A 20,365-nucleotide genomic window follows, 5' to 3' on the forward strand; every position below is an offset into this window, starting at 1 on the left:
GTTCTGATTTTGCTGATTTGATTTATATTTATTTTATTCTTTTCAAGGGTTATTCTGCGATCACCTTATGTTGCCAGAGACTTTCTGAAGAGAAGTCAGTATAAACAGATGATTGGCAGAGCTGGGCGAGCTGGTATTGATACACAGGGAGAAAGTATTTTGATTGCACAAGAGCAGGACAAAAAACTGGTAAAGTCATTTTAAAAATTACATTTTACTGTCATTAAAACTACATGTACGTGTATAACTTGTGTGGTTTATTTTAGATGTAATAGACTGTTTCACATCTGTAATTACATTCAAAATCCATCACCAATAAATCCACCTGAAAAAATACATTTTGCTTAAGCTCCAGTTAAAAGCCTCAGTCAAGATTGGGAGATCAGTACTCCCTCCATTCAACACCCCAAAGAGTCATTATCTAGCTGTGAGAAAGACACATGGGAAATGGTCGTTAACTCTTCACCCAGAGAGTGATCAGCCTTTGGAATCCGCTACCACAGAAAGCAGCTGAGGCCAAAACATTGAATGTTTTCAGGTAGCAGTTAGATATAGCACTTGAGACAAAGGGGTTCAAAGGATAGGAGGGAATTACGAGATTAGACTATTGAGTTGGATGATCAACCATGATCATAATGAATGGCAGTGCAGTCTCAGAGGGCTAAATGGCCTTCCCCTGCTTCTATTTTCTATGTAACTGGATGGAAGTAGGAGACAGAATAGAGATAAAGGGTTTGTTCTTTGACAGGATATGACAATTAAAGTTCCTCAGGCCTCAGATATTTTATCATATACACTAATGATTTGGATGTCAAAATAGAAAGTTGAATATCCAAGATTGCAAATGGTATTAAGTTAATGGGACAGTGAAAAACTAAATGATCTGAGTAAAACTGTCATAGTTGGAGTTCAGTGTAGAGAAGTGTGTAATTGCCCACTTTGGATCCAGAAAGACAAATATTTTCTAAATGTTAAGTGGCTAGGAGATGTTAAAGAGGGATGGATTTCAGGGGCCCATCTACACAAGTCACGGGAAGAACAGATACAAATGTAAGCAAAAAAGCTAATGAAATGTTGACCTTGATCTTAAGAAATTTTGGAATTCAAAAGAACTACGCTTCAGGTATAAGAACTCTCTCTGGAGTACTGTGGTGTTTTTGGGCACTGAACCTCATTCAGGAAAGACGTCTTGGAAAGGGTACAGTGCACATTCACCAGCATGATACCAAGGCATAAAAACATCTCAATTATGAGGCTACATTGCATGAACTGGAATAGAAGTAGAACGTGCTGGAAAATCTCAGCAGGTCTGACAGCATTTATGAAGAGAGAAACGGAGTTAGTGTTTTGGGTTCAAGATGACCCAATTGGACTTGAACTCTGCCAGATCTGCCGAATTTATCCATCATTTTCTGTTTTTACTTCAGATTTTCAGATCTGCATTATTTTGCTTTTTTGAGAGTTTATTGACTTGTTCAGTCTCATGTCTCTCCTTCCCACTTGTCCCCTATTTGTATGCGCTCAAAGGCAACTAATGCCTTTCACCGTGTTTCTCTTAATCTTGACGTTGTAATTGACATTAGTAAATCTGTTAATGTTATTAACAAGACATCAACAAGAAAATGAATGGAATATGAAACAAGGGTGGTTAAGTGCAGTTGAGGTAGAGATTGATCGTGGTCTAAATGAAATGTAGAACTGCCTTGAGAAGCTGAATGACTTACTGCTGTTCTTATATTTCTACTTGGAAATGCCGCTTTCAATTCTAACCCAATTCTACTATGAAAATCCCCTAATCGTCACACTCCATGCCTGTTTCAGTACACTGAGGGAGAATTTAGCATGGCCAGTGTACCTAATCAGCATGTCTTTCAGGCAATGGAGGAAACCAGAGCACTCAGAGGAAACCCACCCAGATACAGGGAGAACATGCAAACTGTACACAGATGGTGACCCAAGCCGGGAATCGAACCCAGGTTCTGGCACTATAAGGCAGCAGAGCTAACCATTGTACCACCATATGGGCAAATATTTCCACCTACTTAGGACTATTGGCTTAGAGATTCTGCTAGATTGTGCAGTTTTATCCAGTACAATTTAGTCTGGAAGTGCCGCACCAACTGCAAAGATAGTTGAATTTCAAGTGCAAATTACATCTAGCACAAATTGAGTTTATGCGATCCTTAGATCTAGTTTAAAAAACATTGCTGGAGAAAACTGCCTACCCCCACAGAATTAGTCATGCCCCCAAATTGAATTGATCACCTTTCTACGTTTGTGCTAATGCTCCCATTCCTGGATCATCAAAGAGGCTTTTAAAATTGAGTTTTTGGACACCAGAACACTAAAATGTACATTTTAAAAGCTTTTGATATTTTTAACTTACTAAGAAAATTACTACTGTACATCAGTATATCTAAGAAATTGTTCTGCATAATTTCTAAAATTATTTTCCCAGTTATTTAAAATAGGATTAATCATTGATTGGGGACGGATTAAAAATGCTTTTTTTGTGAAACTATTTTTTTGCTGCATTAATCAAATTACTCCGAGTCAATAGGGTGGCACAGTGGTTGGCACTGCCGCGGCACAGTGCCAGGGACCCGGGTTCAATTCCCAGCTTGGGAGCCTATTTCTTTGGAGTTTGCATGTTCTCCCTGTGTCTACATGGGTTTCCTCCAGGTGTTCCAGTTTCCTCCCACAATCCAAAAGACATGCTAGTTAGGTACATTGGCCATGCTAAATTCTCCTTCCATGTACCCGAACAAGCGCCGGATTGTGGTGACAAGGGGACTTCCACGGTAATTTCATTGCAGTGTTAATGTAAGCCTACTTGTGACACTAATAAATAAACTTTAATACTCTTAAGTACTTCTTAAAGCAATTTTTTTGTCTTGAAAAGTTACGCTCTAAAATACTGCCCAATGCGTTGGTTCCTGGTAGATGTTACATTTGACGAGTTACAAATGAATTTGAAGGAAAATAAATGCTTCTCAAAACTAGCACAATTTTAGGCATCTTTTATGTCCCAATCACAGATTGTACCCAAAACTAAAACTCCATGCTATTCTTTCCACGTGTGCTCCACTTTCAAGAGACAGGCAAACACCTGTCCTTCAGGCAGAGCTATTTATACCAAGCTAATCAGCCGGAGAAACATATAAGTAACCTGAGTGAACTGGACGACTGTTTATCAGGAAAGTCATATTGAATGATGTCTCTGTAAATGGCTGATGAAGATCAGGAGTTAGGGATCCACATGGAGGAAAACAAATCCAAACTCGTATTCACACATATGTTGTTGCATGTTATTCAGCATTTACCAAATTGTGGCAATTTTTCATGTCTTTGCATCTCCATATGCAGGTTACAGACTTAGTGAGCAGACCTCTAGAAGATTGCTACAGCAATCTCATGCATGACAATGAAAAAGGAATTAAAGATTTGCTGCTATCTCTGATTGGGCTAAAGGTACGTTATCACGTATGGTAAAAAAACAGTAGCAGTATGTGGGCACTGAGCACTTAAACTGGTAATAGGTTATAATTTGTTCATTTTTTTTCTGTCCTGTCAAACAAAACCATGTTCTTCAGGTGATGAAAGAAAGTGTCAGTTCAGTATCTACGCCATGAATTATATTTATATTGAATGATTAATATTTCTTTACAAAGTTCCTCTCTTTATTTTAGCAGAAAATTTAATGCATTTAAAATGAAACAGTTAACATTTTTGCAAAAGTAACAAAGAAAAGTTAGATAAATGTGCTTCAGGGCTCTTGTGAATCCATAGAATCCCTACAGTACAGAAGGAGGCCATTCAGTTCATCGAGTCTGTATCGACCACTTCCCCCCAGGCCCTATCACTGTAATCCTGCTAATCCCCCTGACACTAGAGTCAATTTAGCATGGCCAATCAACCGAACCCACACCTCTTTGGACTGTGGGAGGAAACCGGGACACCCAAAGGAACCCACGCAGACACGGGAATAAAGTGCAAATTCACGCAGTGACCCAAGGCTGGAATTGAACTCTGGTCCCTGGCGCTGTGAGGCAACAGTTCTAACCACTATACCATCAAATGTTGCAGTTAATTTGTGGGTTTTGTTTTTGCTAATTGCAAAAATCAAAGCAACAATTAATTAACCAGTATACTCCATTGATCTTAAATGTATGATGAAAGATTAATGACAAAAGTCATCGAGTAACAATTAAGAGTTAATAATTGGGAAGTAATAGTCAGTATTTATTGTCATGCTGAGGTGCAGAAAGAAATGACAACATAGTTTAGCTACTCTGATAATTGGGATACTTTAATGATTGTTGCTTTGTAATTACATCAATTATTCCATGTTGGATTATTTACTAAGAGAGACTCTAATGGTCAAACTATATAAACATTATATCCTTAAAGTTGTCACGCTTCCCCATTCAGTCCTATATCGCACTTCAAGGAAGAGGTTTTTTAATGATTCGGAAGAAGGTTTTACTGAAATGTGAACTTTTGTTTACCATAAGTAAATCAAACATATTGCGTGTTTTGACCTAAAATTCATATTCACAATTCAACTTTTTTGTTATATTTTATGAGACATGCAAGTCTGAGGGATGACACCTGATGATTAAATATAACCTGAATCAAATGAGGATTTAAGCTTTCCTACAATTTCCAGTTATGTTTTGGATTATATATTCAGCTGCACAAATATCTGATATTCCAGCAGCAACTGTGTCTTCATCATCTATGTAGCTATAGAGAAAAAGAAGTCCCAGTACACGCCCCCAAGTATGCCTAACCAATCCAAGAAAGAGACATTCACTCCATTTGCTGCTTATAATTCTTCATCCACACTACCATCATGGCACAGTGGTTAGCATTGTTCTCTCACAGCGCCAGGGACCCAGATTCGATTCCCAGCATTGGGTCACTGTCTGTGCAGAGTTTGCACATTCTTCCTGTGTCTGTGTAGGTTTCCTCCCACAGTCTGAAAGGTGTGCTGGTGGTTAGGTGCATTGGCCATGCTAAATGCTCCCTCAGTGTCTCTGAACAAGCATCAGAGTGTGGCAACTAGGGAATTTTCACAGTAACTTCATTGCAATATTGATGTAGGCCTACTTGTGACACTAATTAAATAAACTTTAAACGTTTTACTTTTGGGATAGAGACCTTAACAAAGCACTTGTGCGGCACTTCAACAAATATTTTTTCAAAGTTTGAAATCACTTATTTCTATATAGTTAGCTAGTTTTTCTCTGAACTTGGTGAAGCTGCCAGCTTATGTTGATTGCCCCTGAACATCCACTCTTTCTTTCACCCGTGTTTTTCCTCATGGTGATACTTGCCTTTTTATTCTTGCAAGGTGGCTGATGGCAGTAAGGCTGACATTTTTAGCCATCTCTAATTGTGCTGAGGAAGGAATCATGCTTCTTTCCTTAGAAATGTTATATTGCCCCCACAATGATGAGAAGCAAGGAACATGAGAATATTGACCCAGCAACAATAAAAGAATGGTGATGTATATCGGTCAGTTTAGCGTGTGATTTGGAGGGGAACTTGGAGCTGATGGTGTTCCCACATTATTGCTGCTCTTGTCTTACTTGATAGCCATGATGTGGAGATGCCACCGTTGGACTGACTCGCTCACCTGACAAAGGAGCAACACTCCAAAAGCTCATGATACCATATAAACCTGTTGGACTTTAACCTGGTGTTGTGAGACATCTTACTTGATGGTAGAGGTCACAGGGTAGGGAAATGCTGTTGAAGTAAGCAATGTGGTCTGTACATTGTACGCTATGGTGGAGGGATGGATGTTGAGTTCAGTTACAGAGAGGCTAATCAAACAAACTGCTTTAGCTCAAATGGTGTTGAAACACTCAACAGGTTCAATCTATTCAATCTAGGGGAACAGTGAGAATTCTAGCACACCCGCCTTAAGCCTTGTTGAGATGGAGAAGTTTAAAGAGGTCAGTGGTGTCCACCATGTTGTTGAAAGTAATGGCACAGTTGGAGGTCAAGGAGAAATTATAATCTGTTAGTTCCCTTGTAGTTTGCTGATGCCAATATAGAACAAGTCTATAGTTAATTGTTTTTTTTCATTTTCATTTTTGTTATCACATACCTGTAATATACACATTGACTGATGGATTAGTAGCAGCCAAGTGTAACATGAGTTATTCAACGAGGATTATTATCTGAAGAAAAGAATAGAAATATTTTGCAGCATAAGGCAAAGTTGTGTCTTTTTCAATATATATAAAATGGTAGTTCAGGTTATATTGCGTTTCCTGCAGAAGGAAGGAATCACGGCACCAAGTTCTCAGCAAAAATATGAACGTGTTCTCAAAGTGTTTGGGATATTGAAAAAGGGACTTGAATTATTTGTTTTTAATCATGGACAAAACTTGGGTTAAAGGCAAGTCACGCACTGAGAATGTTGTTCAGATGGTTCCAAGTAACCTTCTTTCATCCTCACACAATGAAGATTTATTGTAAAAGATTTAGGATTCATTTGACTTGTGCATGACTGAATGAACAATGATTGTATCCCAGCAACTTTGTTTTATGATTTTTTTAACAACTTGTACCCCAAATGAATATTGTATTTAATTTAATCTTGATTAAAGCTGCTTTGCTCACTGTGGCAACAGAAAGTTTAGGATTTGCTCTGAAATATAACACGTTTTAAATAGTATTTATTAATGATACACTGAAAACCTCAAAATAATTTCAAACAGTTTGTAGTCATAAAGTCTAACTATCCAACCATTCATATGAAGCATTTGCAGAATATTGTGTCAAAAAGCTCATTTAGTTGTTCTCTGTGTCAAATAACTATCTTGTTTTAGTTGATTTTGTGATGTCAAAGAATCCCTACAGTGCAGAAGGAGGCCATTTGGCCCATCAAGTCTGCACCAACAACAATCCCACCTAGGTTCTATCCCCATAACCCCACACATTTACCCTCCTAATCTCCCTGACATGAAGGGGCAATTTAGTGTGGCTAATCCATCTAACCTGCCCATCTTTGGAGTGTGGCAGGAAACCAGAGCACCCAGAGGAAACCCACACAGACATGAAGAGAACATGTGAACTCCACACAGATCCTGACCCGAGGCCAGAATTGAACCCAGGGTCCTGGCACTGTAAGGCAGCAGTGCTAACCACTGTGTCATCCTCAAAAGAAACTCTATTATTCTCAAATATACATTGAAGTAGAATGCACAATTTAGGAAAACATTGAGTCTATTGCAGTGTGGAATGACGATGGAGCTTTGTTAATAGTAGATTTTGCTGATAAATTAATGCTGTTTTTCATTCAATGGGCAAGTTATTAAAGTTTTTTATATCACAGTTGCCAGTACAATAGTAATATTAATTAAAAGCATGGCCATAATGATCCAATGAAGTTGTCTGAACTGCATGGCAACACTGTATCATTACCAGCTAACTAGAAAGTGATTGTTCAAGTTGACTATTGACTGATATTTGTATTGTATTTTCTTTACCCCCCCCCTCAAAAGGTTGCCCAGACACTTGATAAAATTGTTGAGTTCATGGCTGGCACTCTGCTTGGTGTGCAGCAGGAACAACTCTTCAAAGGGAAAGGTTTTCTGGAGGTCATAGAACAAGCACTGGAACCATTGCTGGAAAAGGGTTTAATAGAGAGCAGAGTGTCAAGTAGCAGCAATGAGGAAGAAATGTACCACAAGTTGCAAGTCACAAAGCTGGGTCATGCTACTTTCAAAGGTCAGCCTGGGGCTCCTGTTTTCGTTTCAGCTTTGTTCTAGCTTTGACAGAGGGTCAGTCTGGACTCAAAATGTCAGCTCTTTTCTCTCCTAACAGATGCTGCTGGAACTGTTGAGATTTCCCAACATCTTTTCTCTTTTGGTTTCCGCAGTAATTTGCCTTTAATCCCGATCTCGTTTACTGACAATATTGAATCAAATTATTTCTAAGATTCGAAGAAGGGAGAACTCCCTCTTGTGAAAGCATTCTATTTCTTTCCAGGAAATGTTCTTCCGACGAGAACTGTGCTCAGAGCTCAGTCTCCACTGGACTGATTTCCTACTGTATAGTGGTCCAGATCTGCTGTATACATTTAAGACTCTTGTGCATTAGATCATAAGAAATAAGAACAGTAGTAAGCCATACAGCCCCTCGAACCTGCTCTCCATTCAATAAGAATGTGGGCAGGATTCGCTGGCCTCCCTGCGGATCACTCTCAAAGTGGGAGGCAGTGCTCTCTGGCCAATGGCAGGATCTTCTGGTCCCAACAGTGTCAATGAGATGTTGCTTTGAGTGCACCCCACTCTGCCAGGAAACACGTGGCGGGACCAGAAAATCCTGCCAGCATGAACAGCCAGAAAGTTCCAGTTTTCTGGCTGTCAATTCCACTTCCCCCAGCAGCTCTTGCAATCCCATAGATTCCCTTGGTCCCTAAAAATCACTCACCCACTGAGCATTCACAGCCTTTCTAGGTAGCGATTGTCAAAGATTCACAAGTCTCTGGGTGAACAACTTCTCCTCATCTCAGTCTTAAATGATCGACTCCTCATCCCGAGACTATGACCCATAGTTCTACACTCTCCAATCAGAGGAAACAGTCTCTCAGCATCTATCCTGTCAAGTCCTCTTAAGTATTGTATAAGTTTAATTGAGAGTGTCTCTCTGTGCTGGACAGATTCTCTCATATATTGTTTTTGCCTCCAGGATCAATAGACTTGGCTTACTGTGATACTTTGAACATGGACTTGAAGAAGAGCCTGGAGGGGTTGGTGCTTGGCAACTACCTTCACCTCATCTACCTGGTAACACCGTACGATATGGTTTCCCAGTGCACTCCAGATTGGATGATCTATTTTAGGCAGGTACGGTATGGATGGGGATTTGGTGTGCCATTCACAGTTACACAGTCGTTCCATCTGAGTCAGCGCGCACACCTCAGTACTTACTTTTGTATTCATAAGGACAAAATTGTCAGCGTGTTCTTTTAGTTAAATACCAGCCACCAGAGACTTGGGTAGAGTTGTGTTTTCTAGGAGCAGAGAAATTTAAAAGAGGTCTAACAGAAATTTTGAAAAGTTTGAGAACATAAATAATGAATGCTTTTCACTGGTGAATTGGGAACAAGTGAGTTTTATGTTTGGATTAGTACAAGAAATATAAAGGTTGAGTTTGTTCGTGCAAAGTACTTTTAGAACATGAAATGTTGCACTGCAAGTGGTTACTGTGTCAAATCAATAGGATTTCTGAAAGGATCAGAGATATATTTCAAGAAAAACATTAAAGATACAGAGGAAGCTAATGAAATGAAATCAGATTAAGTAACTATGTAGCTGACACAGGAACAACTGTGCTGCAATACTGCAATTTGACAGTATCACTTCTTGCAGTATTACCATCCAAAAGAGTTCAGGAAATCCACAATCTAGTCTTCGGACAGCTAACAGATACCCTTATAATTTTTCAGTGCTTGTGCATATATATTCCCATGAAGATTAGTTTGGATAAACATGGTTCAAAAATACATTAACATTGTTGTGGTACTTCCAAAGCATTACTGTGTATAATATCTTAGTTTGAAAGGAGTTAGAAGTTATCATTGGATGTTAGAACTTTGTAAAGCTTTGCTATGTGTCCAGTGGGAGAGGAGGAATTTTGTGCCATTTTGGGTTTTTTTTAGAAAAATGTTTGATTCTCACATAAAAATACATACAGGGCAGAACACAGAAACATTGGACCCAAGCTACCTGTGTTCAACACATGAATAAATCACATTTACCAATCCTGTGCCTATGTAACTTCAGCCCTTTTTCCCATCATCTACCTATTCAATCTAACTTTCAAAAATGACACAGTCCTGCCTTAAACTCTCAGTGCAGAAGCACTGCATAACTATGTGAATAATGACACTAAATTATTAAGGTAACTAGGAAGTGACAGCACCTACACATAGAATCGAAGAATCCTGCAGTGCAGAAGGAGGCCATTTGGCCCATTGAGCCTGCACCGTCAACAAGCCCACCCAGGTGCTATCTCTTTAACCCCTTATAGTCCCCTGACACCAAGAGACAATTGAGCATGACCAATTTACCTAACTTGCGCATCTTTGGAGTGTGGGAGGAAACCAGAGCACGCAGGGGAAGACCATGCAGATATGGGGAAAACGTGCAAACACCACACAGTCACCCAAGGCAGGAATTAAATCCAAGTCCCTGGCGCTGTGAGGCAGCAGTGCTAACCACTGTTCCCATAGTGCTGCACTGTGCCCACAGTTGCTCAAATTCAACTTTTGATAAATGTCCATCTCGAACTAAAAATATGAAACTGAATATCACAATGATGCCACTCTCATGTACGTTCTATTATTTCACATCATTCTGACTTAAATATATGTCGCTATTCCTTCATCACTGTTGAGTTAATTTCCTAGAATTCCCAACCTAACTCCATGTAGCAACACCAAATAGATTTCAGTAGCTCATAGAAAAAGTCCTACCTCGGGGGCTAACTAGAATGAGCCATAAGTGCCGATCTTGCCGGTGATTCCTGCATCCCCAAAAACTATTATATATAAAAAAAGACTGAACTCATAAAAATGTCATTGGAAAGTTTTTCTTTTGATTTATTATTGTTACATGTATTAACATACAGTGAGAAGTATTGTTTCTTGCATTCTATACATACCGTTCATAGAGAAGGAAACAAGAGAGTGCAGAATGTCGTGTTACAGTCATAGCTAGGGTGTAGAGAAAGATCAACTTAATGCAAGGTAAGTCCATTCAACAGTCTGACAGCAGCAGGGAAGCAGCTGTTCTTGAGTCGCTTGGTACGTGACCTCAGATTTTTGTATCTTTTTGCCGAAGGAAGAAGGTGGAAGAGAGAATGTCTGGGGTGCGTGGGGTGCTTAATTATGCTGGCTTCTTTGCCGACGCAGCAGGAAGTGTAGACAGAGTCAATGGATGGGAGGCTGGTTTGCATGATGGATTGGGCATTACGGGTAGAAGTTATACTTGGCAGTATTTTACGGATACTTGACTCTCTTTCTACCAGATCCCTTGCACCCAAAATAGTTTTTGTATCTACTTAGAATTTTATTGAGGGATTCGTTGCATGTTCAAATAATAGAGGCTGTTATCAGTCCTTTATTGTCTCTTTGATCCTGGTGAAATGCAGGGAAGAATTTAATTTTGTGACAATATTATCCCCTTGCTGAAGAATGATTTCAATAAATGGTTTATTCCAATTCTAGTTTCATCAGTTGGATGTAGTTGAACAGAAGGTCTTTGCCACTGTGGGTGTACCTGAGAGCTTCCTTACAAAGAAGGCTTCTGGTCAAGCAGTCAGGAAGGTAAGACGAAAATCTGCTCTCTCAAAATGTATTAGTATATATTAATGCATTGACAGATGTGTGCTTGCATGGCTAATTGTCCCTAGTTTGGGATACAGTGTCTTTATCCTTTGTGAATTCCTTACAAAAATTGATTTCCTAAGATTTAAAAGAAGATTTTTCCCGGGTTTTCTTACAGCAAGGAAAGAAACATCAGAAAAGTTAAACTCTCCCGGCATTTATGTTTGTTTCAGATGCTCCGGTGTGGATTTCACCTTCAAGCATTAAATCACCATTCATTGAGGTTCTTGTAAGGTAACAACCTTGGCTGAAGCTCCCTCACACTTGTGTTAGAATGTTATTATTTCAAGTCTCAATTCAGAGACTTGAGCATACAGTCTAATACTCCAGTGTATTTGAGGGATTGCTGCATTGTAGGAAGTGCTGTCTTTCAGATATTAAACCAAGGACCAGTCTGCTCTCAACACATAGCACTATTCAAAAAAGAAATGGGGGAATTCTCCCAATTTGGCCTTTAAACAGCATCACTGAAATAGATTTTCTGGTCATTGATCTAGTTGTTGTTCATAGGAACTTGGTGTGAACAAATTGGCTACCATGATTCCCAACATTACAGCCAGGGTAGCCAATCCTCCAGCATTGGCCGTGAGTCTCCAGGAATTGAAAGTTGATCTCCAGTACAGTGTTCTGTAGTAATCCTAGAGAAACTCATAAGGGCATTAAAGAAGATTAGGGGATGCGATCTCACAAAAAAACATTCCAAGTTCAAATGAGGGTGAAAATGGGAGAGAATTGCATCCATTTTTTCGGCAAGCTCTCAGGTGGAATCCTATGGCACTTAGTGCAAAACAAGAGACAAAGTGTGATTCTCACCAGTGGAGGGAGTGGACAGAGTCTGTTCTCGGCTGCTCACACCAGAGGGTCGTGATGTGGAGATGCCGGCGTTGGACTGGGGTAAATACAGTAAGAAGTCTCACAACATCAGGTTCAAGTCCAACAAGTTTATTTGATAGTAAACCCAGAAGCTTTCGGGGTTTGCCCCTTCATCAAGTGAGTGGAGAGTTCTGGTCACAAACAGAGCATATAAAGGCACACACAGTTTACAGAATACTGATTAGAATGCGAGTCTTTACAGCTAAACAATTCTTAAAGGTGCAGACAATGTAAGTGGAGATAGCATTAAGCATAGGTTAAAGAGATGTATATTGTCTCCAGACAGGACAGTAAGTGAGATGTTGCAAGCACAAGCAAGTCATTGGGGTTACAGGTGGTGTGACATGAATCCAAGATCCCGGTTGAGGCCATCCTCATGTGTGCGGAACTTGGCTATCAGTTTCTGCTCAGCAACTTTGCGCTGTTGTATGTCGTGAAGGCCGCTTTGGAGAACGTTTACCTGAAGGTCAGAGGCCGAATGCCCCTGACCACTGAAGTGCTCGCCAACAGGAAGGGAACAGTCTTGCCTGTTGATTGTCATTCCCTAAAGCTCTCTGCTTCTGCACTCCACTTTCCTCCTTCAAGACACAGTTATCATTTTGATCAACTTTTGGTCATCTGCCCTAATTTCTGCTTGTGTGGTTACAAGTCATCCTTGTTTTATGATGCCTTTGTGAAAAGCCTTGAGGCATTTTATTATGTTGAAGGCAGAATGTAAATATAAGGTGCTGTTGTCTCTTTTAACCTTGTGACTGTCCATATATATAAACTTGTTTCAGAGAAGTGGGGTTTATAGTTGCAGACAGATCCCATTCAGGAGCAGGATAGCATTTCTACATACTATCACTGGAACACCACAGATGCTGTCAGACCTGCTGAGATTTTCCAGCATATTCTGTTTTATATCACTGGATCATTATTACTGAGTACAAATAGTTGCATTGGTTATAAGTATAAGACCATAAGATATAGGAGCAGAAGTAAGCCACTCAGCCCATCAAGCCTGCTTGCCATTCGGTGGCTGATATTTTTCTCATCCCCGTGCTTCTGCCATTTCCCCATAACCCCTGATCCCCTTATTAATCAAGAACCTATCTATCTCTGACTTAAAGACACTCAATAACCTGGCCTCCACAGCCTTCTGCGCAAAGAGTTTGACAGATCACCACTCTCTGGCTGAAGAATTCCTCCTCATCTCTGTTTTAAAGGATCGTCCCTTTAGTCTGAGGTTCCTCTGTCTGTTTCTAGTTTTTCCTACTCGCGAAAACATCCTCTCCATGTCCACTCAATTCAGGCCTCATAGTATCCTGTAAGTTTCAATAAGATCCCCTTATCCTTTTAAACTCCAACGAGTACAGATCCAGAGTCCTTAACAGTTCCTCATACAATAAGCCCTTCATTCCAGGGATCATTCTTGTGAACCTCCTCTGGACTACATAATTCCTTAGATACGGGGCCCAAAAATGCTCATAGTACTCCAAATGGGCTCTGACCAGTGCTTTATACAGCCTCAGAAGTACATCCCTCTTGACATGAATGCCAACATTGCATTTGCCTTCCTAATTGCTGACTGAATCTGCACGTTAACCTTAAGAGAATCTTGAACAAAGTCTCCCAAGTCCCTTTGTGTTTCTGATTTCCTAAGCATTTCCCCATTTAGAAAATAGTCTATGCCTCCATTCCTCTTTCAAAATGCATAACCTCACACTTTTCCATATTGAATTCCATCTGCCACTTCTTTGGCCACTCTCCTAGCTTGTCCAACTCCTTCAGCAGCACCCTGCTTCCTCAATACTAACTGTCCCTCTACATGCCTTTGTATCATCTGCAAACTTAGCAGCAGTGCCTTCAGTTCCTTCTTCCAAATCGTTAATGTATATTGTGAAAAGTTGTGGTCCCAGCACCAACCCTACTGTAATTTTCTTCCTGTAGACTGTTGATGAGTTTGTTGTAGCCCGGTTCTACCTATCATTGGTGCTATACTCCCTTTTCAAAGAAATGAACACGTGGGCGGTAGCGCAGAAGTTCAACATGTCTCGTGGCTTCATGCAAAATCTGCTAAATTCAGCAGCAGCTTTCTCCTCTAGTGTGCTGCATTTCTGTGAGGTATTTGTAAAGCCTTCAATTAATATTTACAATCTACTTTCTGCAATTGAAAATCTTTTACAATTTCACCCAAAGTGTTTCTTGTTTAACTTAAGTATGATTTCAATTTTGTTTCATCGCCTACAGGAATTAGAGGAGTTCTGGGCATATCAGGCTCTCTTTCAAGACCTCACTCATAAACTGTCATACTGTGTGAAACCAGAACTTGTCTCTCTTATGGAAGTATCGGGCGTCCTGGAGGTTTGTAAATCAGCATTATCATTTTTATCAAATGCAGGACTTAATTATGAGGCCAGAATGTAGTTTGCTCAGCAAATTAAGTAGGCAGGCAGCATGGTGGCACAGTGGTTAGCACCGCTGTCTCACAGCGCTTGGGACCCAGGTTCGATTCCAGGCTTGACAGACTCTGTCTGTGCAGTCTGCACATTTTCCCTATGTCCGCATGGGTTTTCTCTGCATTCTCCAGTTTTCTCTAAACAATGTGCTCGTTAGGTGCATTGGCTTTGCTAAGTTCTCCCTCCGTGTGCTCGAACAGACACCAGTGTGTGGCGACTAAGGGATTTTCACATAACTTCATTGCAGTGTTAATGTAAGCCTACTTGTGACACTAATAAATAAACTTTAAACAAAGTATCTGGAATGTTCATTGATATGGTACTTGTGTTTTGACATAAAGGAAAATAAAAAGCTTGGAGACATTGAGCTTAAATTGCTTTATCAAGTGAAAATTGGATAGATGGCTTAAAGGAGAGAGCAAAATTACTCAGTAGATAACTCATCACTGTTAGCCATGGTTTCCAAAGGTGTTAACGCACTATGTGCATGGCCAGAGGCTCGATGTGCTGACTAACAGAACTGTCTAAATGGAGGGTAAACAAAGTAACATTTTTCTCAAATGACTATATTCCAGTACATTGGTAATCTTGTCAAGCATCAACAGGGTTGTATCTGAAACATTAACTTGTTTTTTCCCTCTCCACAATGTTTTCCAATTCCTGATTTTTTTTTTTTAGTTATCCAATCACACTTCCTCCAAAGTCAACATCTTTTATGAACTCAAAAAATCTGATTAATTGTCAGAAAGTGTGTTAGTGATAGTTAATGCTGTGCATAATTATTTCACTGGTTTGATTTGCAGGCTCGTGCCCGGCAGTTATACGAAGCTGGTTATAAGTCTTTGTCTTATCTGGCTAATGCAAGCCCTGAAGTGTTGGTGCAGACAATTAAACATATGTCCAAACGCCAAGCAAAACAGATTGTTTCCTCCGCTAAAGTAAGCACCATCTTCTGGCTTCACATCATCATTTGGATTATGTTGATATTAGGATCAGTCAAGTCATTTGGTTTCTTTCCAAAGCAGATGTGTGTGTGGAATGAAGCCGACCAGTACTGTCGCCATGAAGGCGTGGGCACTGTAAGAAGTCTCACCAGGTTAAAGTCCAACAGGTTTATTTAGAATCACGAGCTTTCGGAGTACTGCTCCTTCAACAGATGAATGGGACTCTTTGCTGCAGAAGGCTGTGGAGGCCAGTTCATTGAGTATCTTTAAGACAGATGTAGATAGATTCTTGATTAATAAGGGGATCAGGGGTTATGGGGAAAAGGCAGGAGAATGGGGATGAGAAAAATATCAGCCATGATTGAATGGCAGAGGAGACTCAAAAGGGCTGAGTGGCCTAATTCCGCTCCTATGTCTTATGGTCTAACTGAGTGGCTCGCTGGGCCATTTCAGAACGCAGTTAAAAGTCGACTAGTTCAAGGACCAGACCACATAAGTAAGGACGACAGATCCCCTTCCCTAAAGGATAATAATTGATGGTCACAAATACTGCGACTAGCTTTCAATTCCAGATTTCTGATTAATTAGTTGAATTTAAATTCCGTTAGCTGTTGGGTTGGGATTTAAACCCATGTCCTTGGATTGCCAGCCCAGTCAAGGCCACTGCTTCCCCATAGCTCCCTTCATAAAGTGAAGTCACTGTTGTGATTAATTGGCTATGAAGTGTTTTGTGATGTCCTTGGGGTGTTCTGGTGAAAAATGTCTCAAGATGTGTAGGTTAGGAGCATTAATGGGGTAAATAAGTGGGGTTAAGGGATAGGGCCTGGGTAAGATCCTCGTTGGAGAGTTGGCACAGACTCAATAATCCAAATGGCCTTCTTCCACACTGTTATGATTCTATGAAATGTAAGTTTTCCCTTTAACTGCACACCTCTTCTTCTAAGCTGATCGACTCATGAGCCCAGCACTCCCACACTTATGTGTTTGTGTCACACGCAAACAAAGGCACCATGTGCACTTGCACATTAATGTCCAGGCCCTATTATTGATGGAAGACTATAATGGATTTGGACATACTATCTCAAAGTTCTGTCTCAAATCCAAAACGTCATGGTGTTGTCCTCATGCTGCTAAATAGATTAGCTTCACGTGGTTTTGTGATGCACACAGTTCTCTGGGATAGCATCAACTAATAATTGTACTTGGTTGGTGATAGCTGACACGTTGCTGAATCACCTATTTTCTGAACTTCACTGAAGGTAGAGAAACCAAATCAGAGTGAGATTTGGTTACTGCAGAATAAAGATGGCTAGAGGTGTATATGCAACAGCTAAAAGTCCAGGATGATAAAATCCTCCCAGCATGAGAGAAACTGAATATATCCACTGTCAGGGAGAATTACCCTCAGCTTATAGAAGCTTGGGAATAATTTTGACTGCAGATGGAGAGAGAATAATGATTCCATATCTGTACTCAGTAAAATTGCCATCATCCAAGATGACCATAGGCTGTTCAATCCCTTTGAAGGAGAGAGCTGATTGTGGTGATTTAACCTGAGGATCACCACATCTCAGGTGAAGGGCCATGTTGGAAATGTGGGGCCTTCATGAATAATCTCAACCATTATGGGAGTTGAACCCACGCTGTTGGCATTGCTGTGCACCATAAACCAACTACCCAACCAACTCAGCTAAAATGACCCCCATATCTGTACTTATAAATGAGCTGGTGTATGTTACAGTTTGCACATTTGTACTTACATAGAGGTGAATAACTCAGAAACTCTATTGGATTGCAAAATAAGCTGAACCTGTCTTAGATGTATTTCCAATTGTATTTATTCCATTTTTGATTGATTTGATTTGTTATTATTGTCACATGTATTTACAGCAAAAAGTATTGTTTCTTGTGCGCTATATAGACAAAACATATTGTTCATAGAGAAGGAAACGAGAGGGTGCAGAATGTACTGTTACAGTCATAGCTAGGGTGTAGAGAAAGATCAACTTAATGCAAAGTAAGTTCATTCAAAAGTCTGACAGCAGCAAGGAAGAAGCTGTTCTTGAGTCGTTTGGTATGTGACCTCAGACTTTTGTATCTTTCTCCTGAAGGAAGAAGGAGGAAAAGGAATGTCTGGGGTGCGTAGGGTTCTTTATTATGCTGGCTGTTTTTCCGAGGCAGTGGGAAGTTAGACAGAGTCAGTGGATGGGGGGCTGGTTGATTGTAGCTTGATTAAAAGGGAAAAACATTGTAAAACTAAATCAATGACCAAACCCTGCACTTGCATAAGTACTGTTGAGAAATATTCAGGTACCAGCACTTGCAACAATGTGTTTATTGTAAAACAAACACTAAGTACCTTCAGAGGGTTGAAGTTAACCTTGTTGGTAGAATAACACGACGAACGGTACATACCAACACCAGGTGCAACTCCAGAAGGTGTAACTCCAGTAGCGTAACCTGGAAGATCTCGCCCAGCGGGGTGAAACCTTGGAAGTGTTTGGATGAACTAGTTGTATTCCCAGAAGGCATAATCCTGAAGGCAAAAGTCCTGGAAGGTGAAGTCCCGCAATATTGCAAGATAACTCTATTGTTGTAAAGGGATTGCCTGTTATTGTCTTGTTAAGTCTCGGTCTTGTATTTGTTTGTTAGTTTATTACTTTCTCATTTTTTGCATCAAAAACATCAAAATCTGTTTTGTCTCTTCTAACCTTTATATTTCCAGATTTTTCTGTTTTAGTTTCAATTTTTTTTCATGGTTATCTGTTTATAGATGCTGCTAAATGAAAAAGCTGAAGCTTTGCAAGAAGAAGTTGAAGAGCTTTTGCGACTGCCCATTGATTTGCCGCAACAGTCAGTATCTAATGAGACTGCCTGGTGACACAGCTACAGTTGAAATATGATGAAACTACCCTGTAACTGCCTCATGACTACCGTTACAGTCAGCATCTGCTGAGACTGCCCATTGACTTCCCATTACAGTTGGTATCTGGTCAGACTGCCTGCTGACACAGCTACAGTCGAAATATGCTGAAACTGCCCCATAACTGCCCTGTGACTACCATTACAGTCAGCGTCTGCTGAGACTGCCCATTGACTTCCCGTTACAATCAGTATCTAGTCAGACTGCCTGGTGGTACAGCTATAGTCAAAATATGCCAAAACTGCCCTGTGACATCCGGTTACAGTCTGATCTACTGAGATTGCTCATTGATGTACCATTATAGTCTGTGTATACTGAAATTGCCTGGTGACACAGCTACAGTTGAAATATGCTGAATCTGCCCCATAACATACCGTTACAGTGTATATCTAATGAGATTGCCCATTGACTATCCGCTACAGTCTTTATCTAGTGAGACTACGTGGTGATGTATCACAACAGTTTGTATCGATTGAGACTGCCTGATGACTCTAGATAGGCTGTATCGCCTGCACACAGTTATTAGGCATACAGAGATATTGCCTGTACCATATATTATTGTGACTGAACTAAGTGGAATGTTTTATGCTAAACAACTTATTTTCTTGTTTTGTATGATTTAGTAAAGCAGAATAGTTGTTGGAGTGGACAAATACAATGCCTTGAGATCCGTAAACTGCAGTCTATTTATATGTTAGTGTATAAAAAGTATTGAAATAATCTCAAGTAAATAATTAGGTTTAATGATTCAAACCTCTGTTTACATCTTTTTTATATAAAAGTACACAAACGCGAGTGCAATAAAATACTGAATTTATAATATTGTTTCTTGAAATGTTTTAGTGAGGGGCATTGGAGAATAGAATGAAGTAAAAAATGTAACTTCTTATGAAAGTTGCGGAAGCCTACGGTGCGATGCACTGGTTCAGACTGCTAGTCGCACTGGAAGGTGAGCTTGGAATGGGGTGGATGACACCTTTTAACAAGCACACAAGACACCGTGAGGTAAACTCATCCCAAATATCAGGATAAAGGATTGGCCCCATCCTGAAAAATGATAAATTAACTTAAAGAGAAATAGACCAGTTACTCCACAGTACATTAGCAGGAGTGATGGAGGGTGCAGCAATTTAGAAAAAATTCATATTGAAAGGAGTGCCAAGATTTTGCCCTCTCGGCTGCTCCTTGTTGCCATATCTCACGATCCCTATCTTCCACATACGTACCATTTATTTCCCCACCTTCCTTACTTCCACCCTTCCTACAGTGAAAAATGATGCCCAGAATTTTTGGGCTGTTCATGCAGTAGGATTCTCTGGTCCCACTGCAGTGAACAGAGATTTGGCTGAGTGCCGAATTCTCCATCGTGGCTTGCAGGGGCATCAGGGCATGAATGGTTGGAAAATTCCAGCTGATGATTTTGCTATGCTTTTTTCAGCATTAGTCCACAATGCCCTTTCCTCTATTTTCCTTCCTTCTCACATACCCAAACTCCTACACTTGCATTTCATTGTTCCCATGTCTCAAAATTCCCCCCTCATCCTCCCAGTGGCCACATCCAACCCACCTCCTTTCCCAGGAGCAGCTTCTTGCTATTATCCTTGCCATTCCCCAGTACCGTTACACAGCGTACTACATTCTGCGCATTAGAAAAATGCGCAAGATAAAATTGAGGACACAATTTTTTGGCCACTCTCCCCCCAAGACTGGAAAATCCCACCTGAGGTCAACGGACCTTTGCATGGTCTGTGTCCCGCCTGCTACGATTCCCTTC

At 40.3% G+C, this 20,365-nt stretch overlaps 1 protein-coding gene across 2 annotated transcripts in view; it reads left to right on the forward strand.

Moving 5' to 3' along the window:
* helq (helicase, POLQ like) overlaps window positions 1-19,382 on the forward strand; it is a 46,461-nt gene extending 27,079 nt beyond the window's left edge. For both annotated transcript variants that reach the window (XM_080195039.1, XM_080195041.1), the window contains 9 exons: window positions 48-189; window positions 3,367-3,471; window positions 7,521-7,746; window positions 8,710-8,867; window positions 11,252-11,350; window positions 14,216-14,389; window positions 14,516-14,629; window positions 15,528-15,662; window positions 18,442-19,382. In XM_080195039.1, coding sequence (XP_080051165.1) covers window positions 48-189; window positions 3,367-3,471; window positions 7,521-7,746; window positions 8,710-8,867; window positions 11,252-11,350; window positions 14,216-14,389; window positions 14,516-14,629; window positions 15,528-15,662; window positions 18,442-18,549 — 1,261 coding nt within the window. In that variant the 3' untranslated portion in view covers window positions 18,550-19,382. The remainder of the gene's footprint in view (window positions 1-47; window positions 190-3,366; window positions 3,472-7,520; window positions 7,747-8,709; window positions 8,868-11,251; window positions 11,351-14,215; window positions 14,390-14,515; window positions 14,630-15,527; window positions 15,663-18,441) is intronic.
* Window positions 19,383-20,365: the final 983 nt, after the last annotated feature.

This window comes from Carcharhinus amblyrhynchos, chromosome 1, assembly GCF_965287045.1.
Source record: "Carcharhinus amblyrhynchos chromosome 1, sCarAmb.v2.hapA, whole genome shotgun sequence".
NCBI lineage: Eukaryota > Metazoa > Chordata > Chondrichthyes > Carcharhiniformes > Carcharhinidae > Carcharhinus > Carcharhinus amblyrhynchos.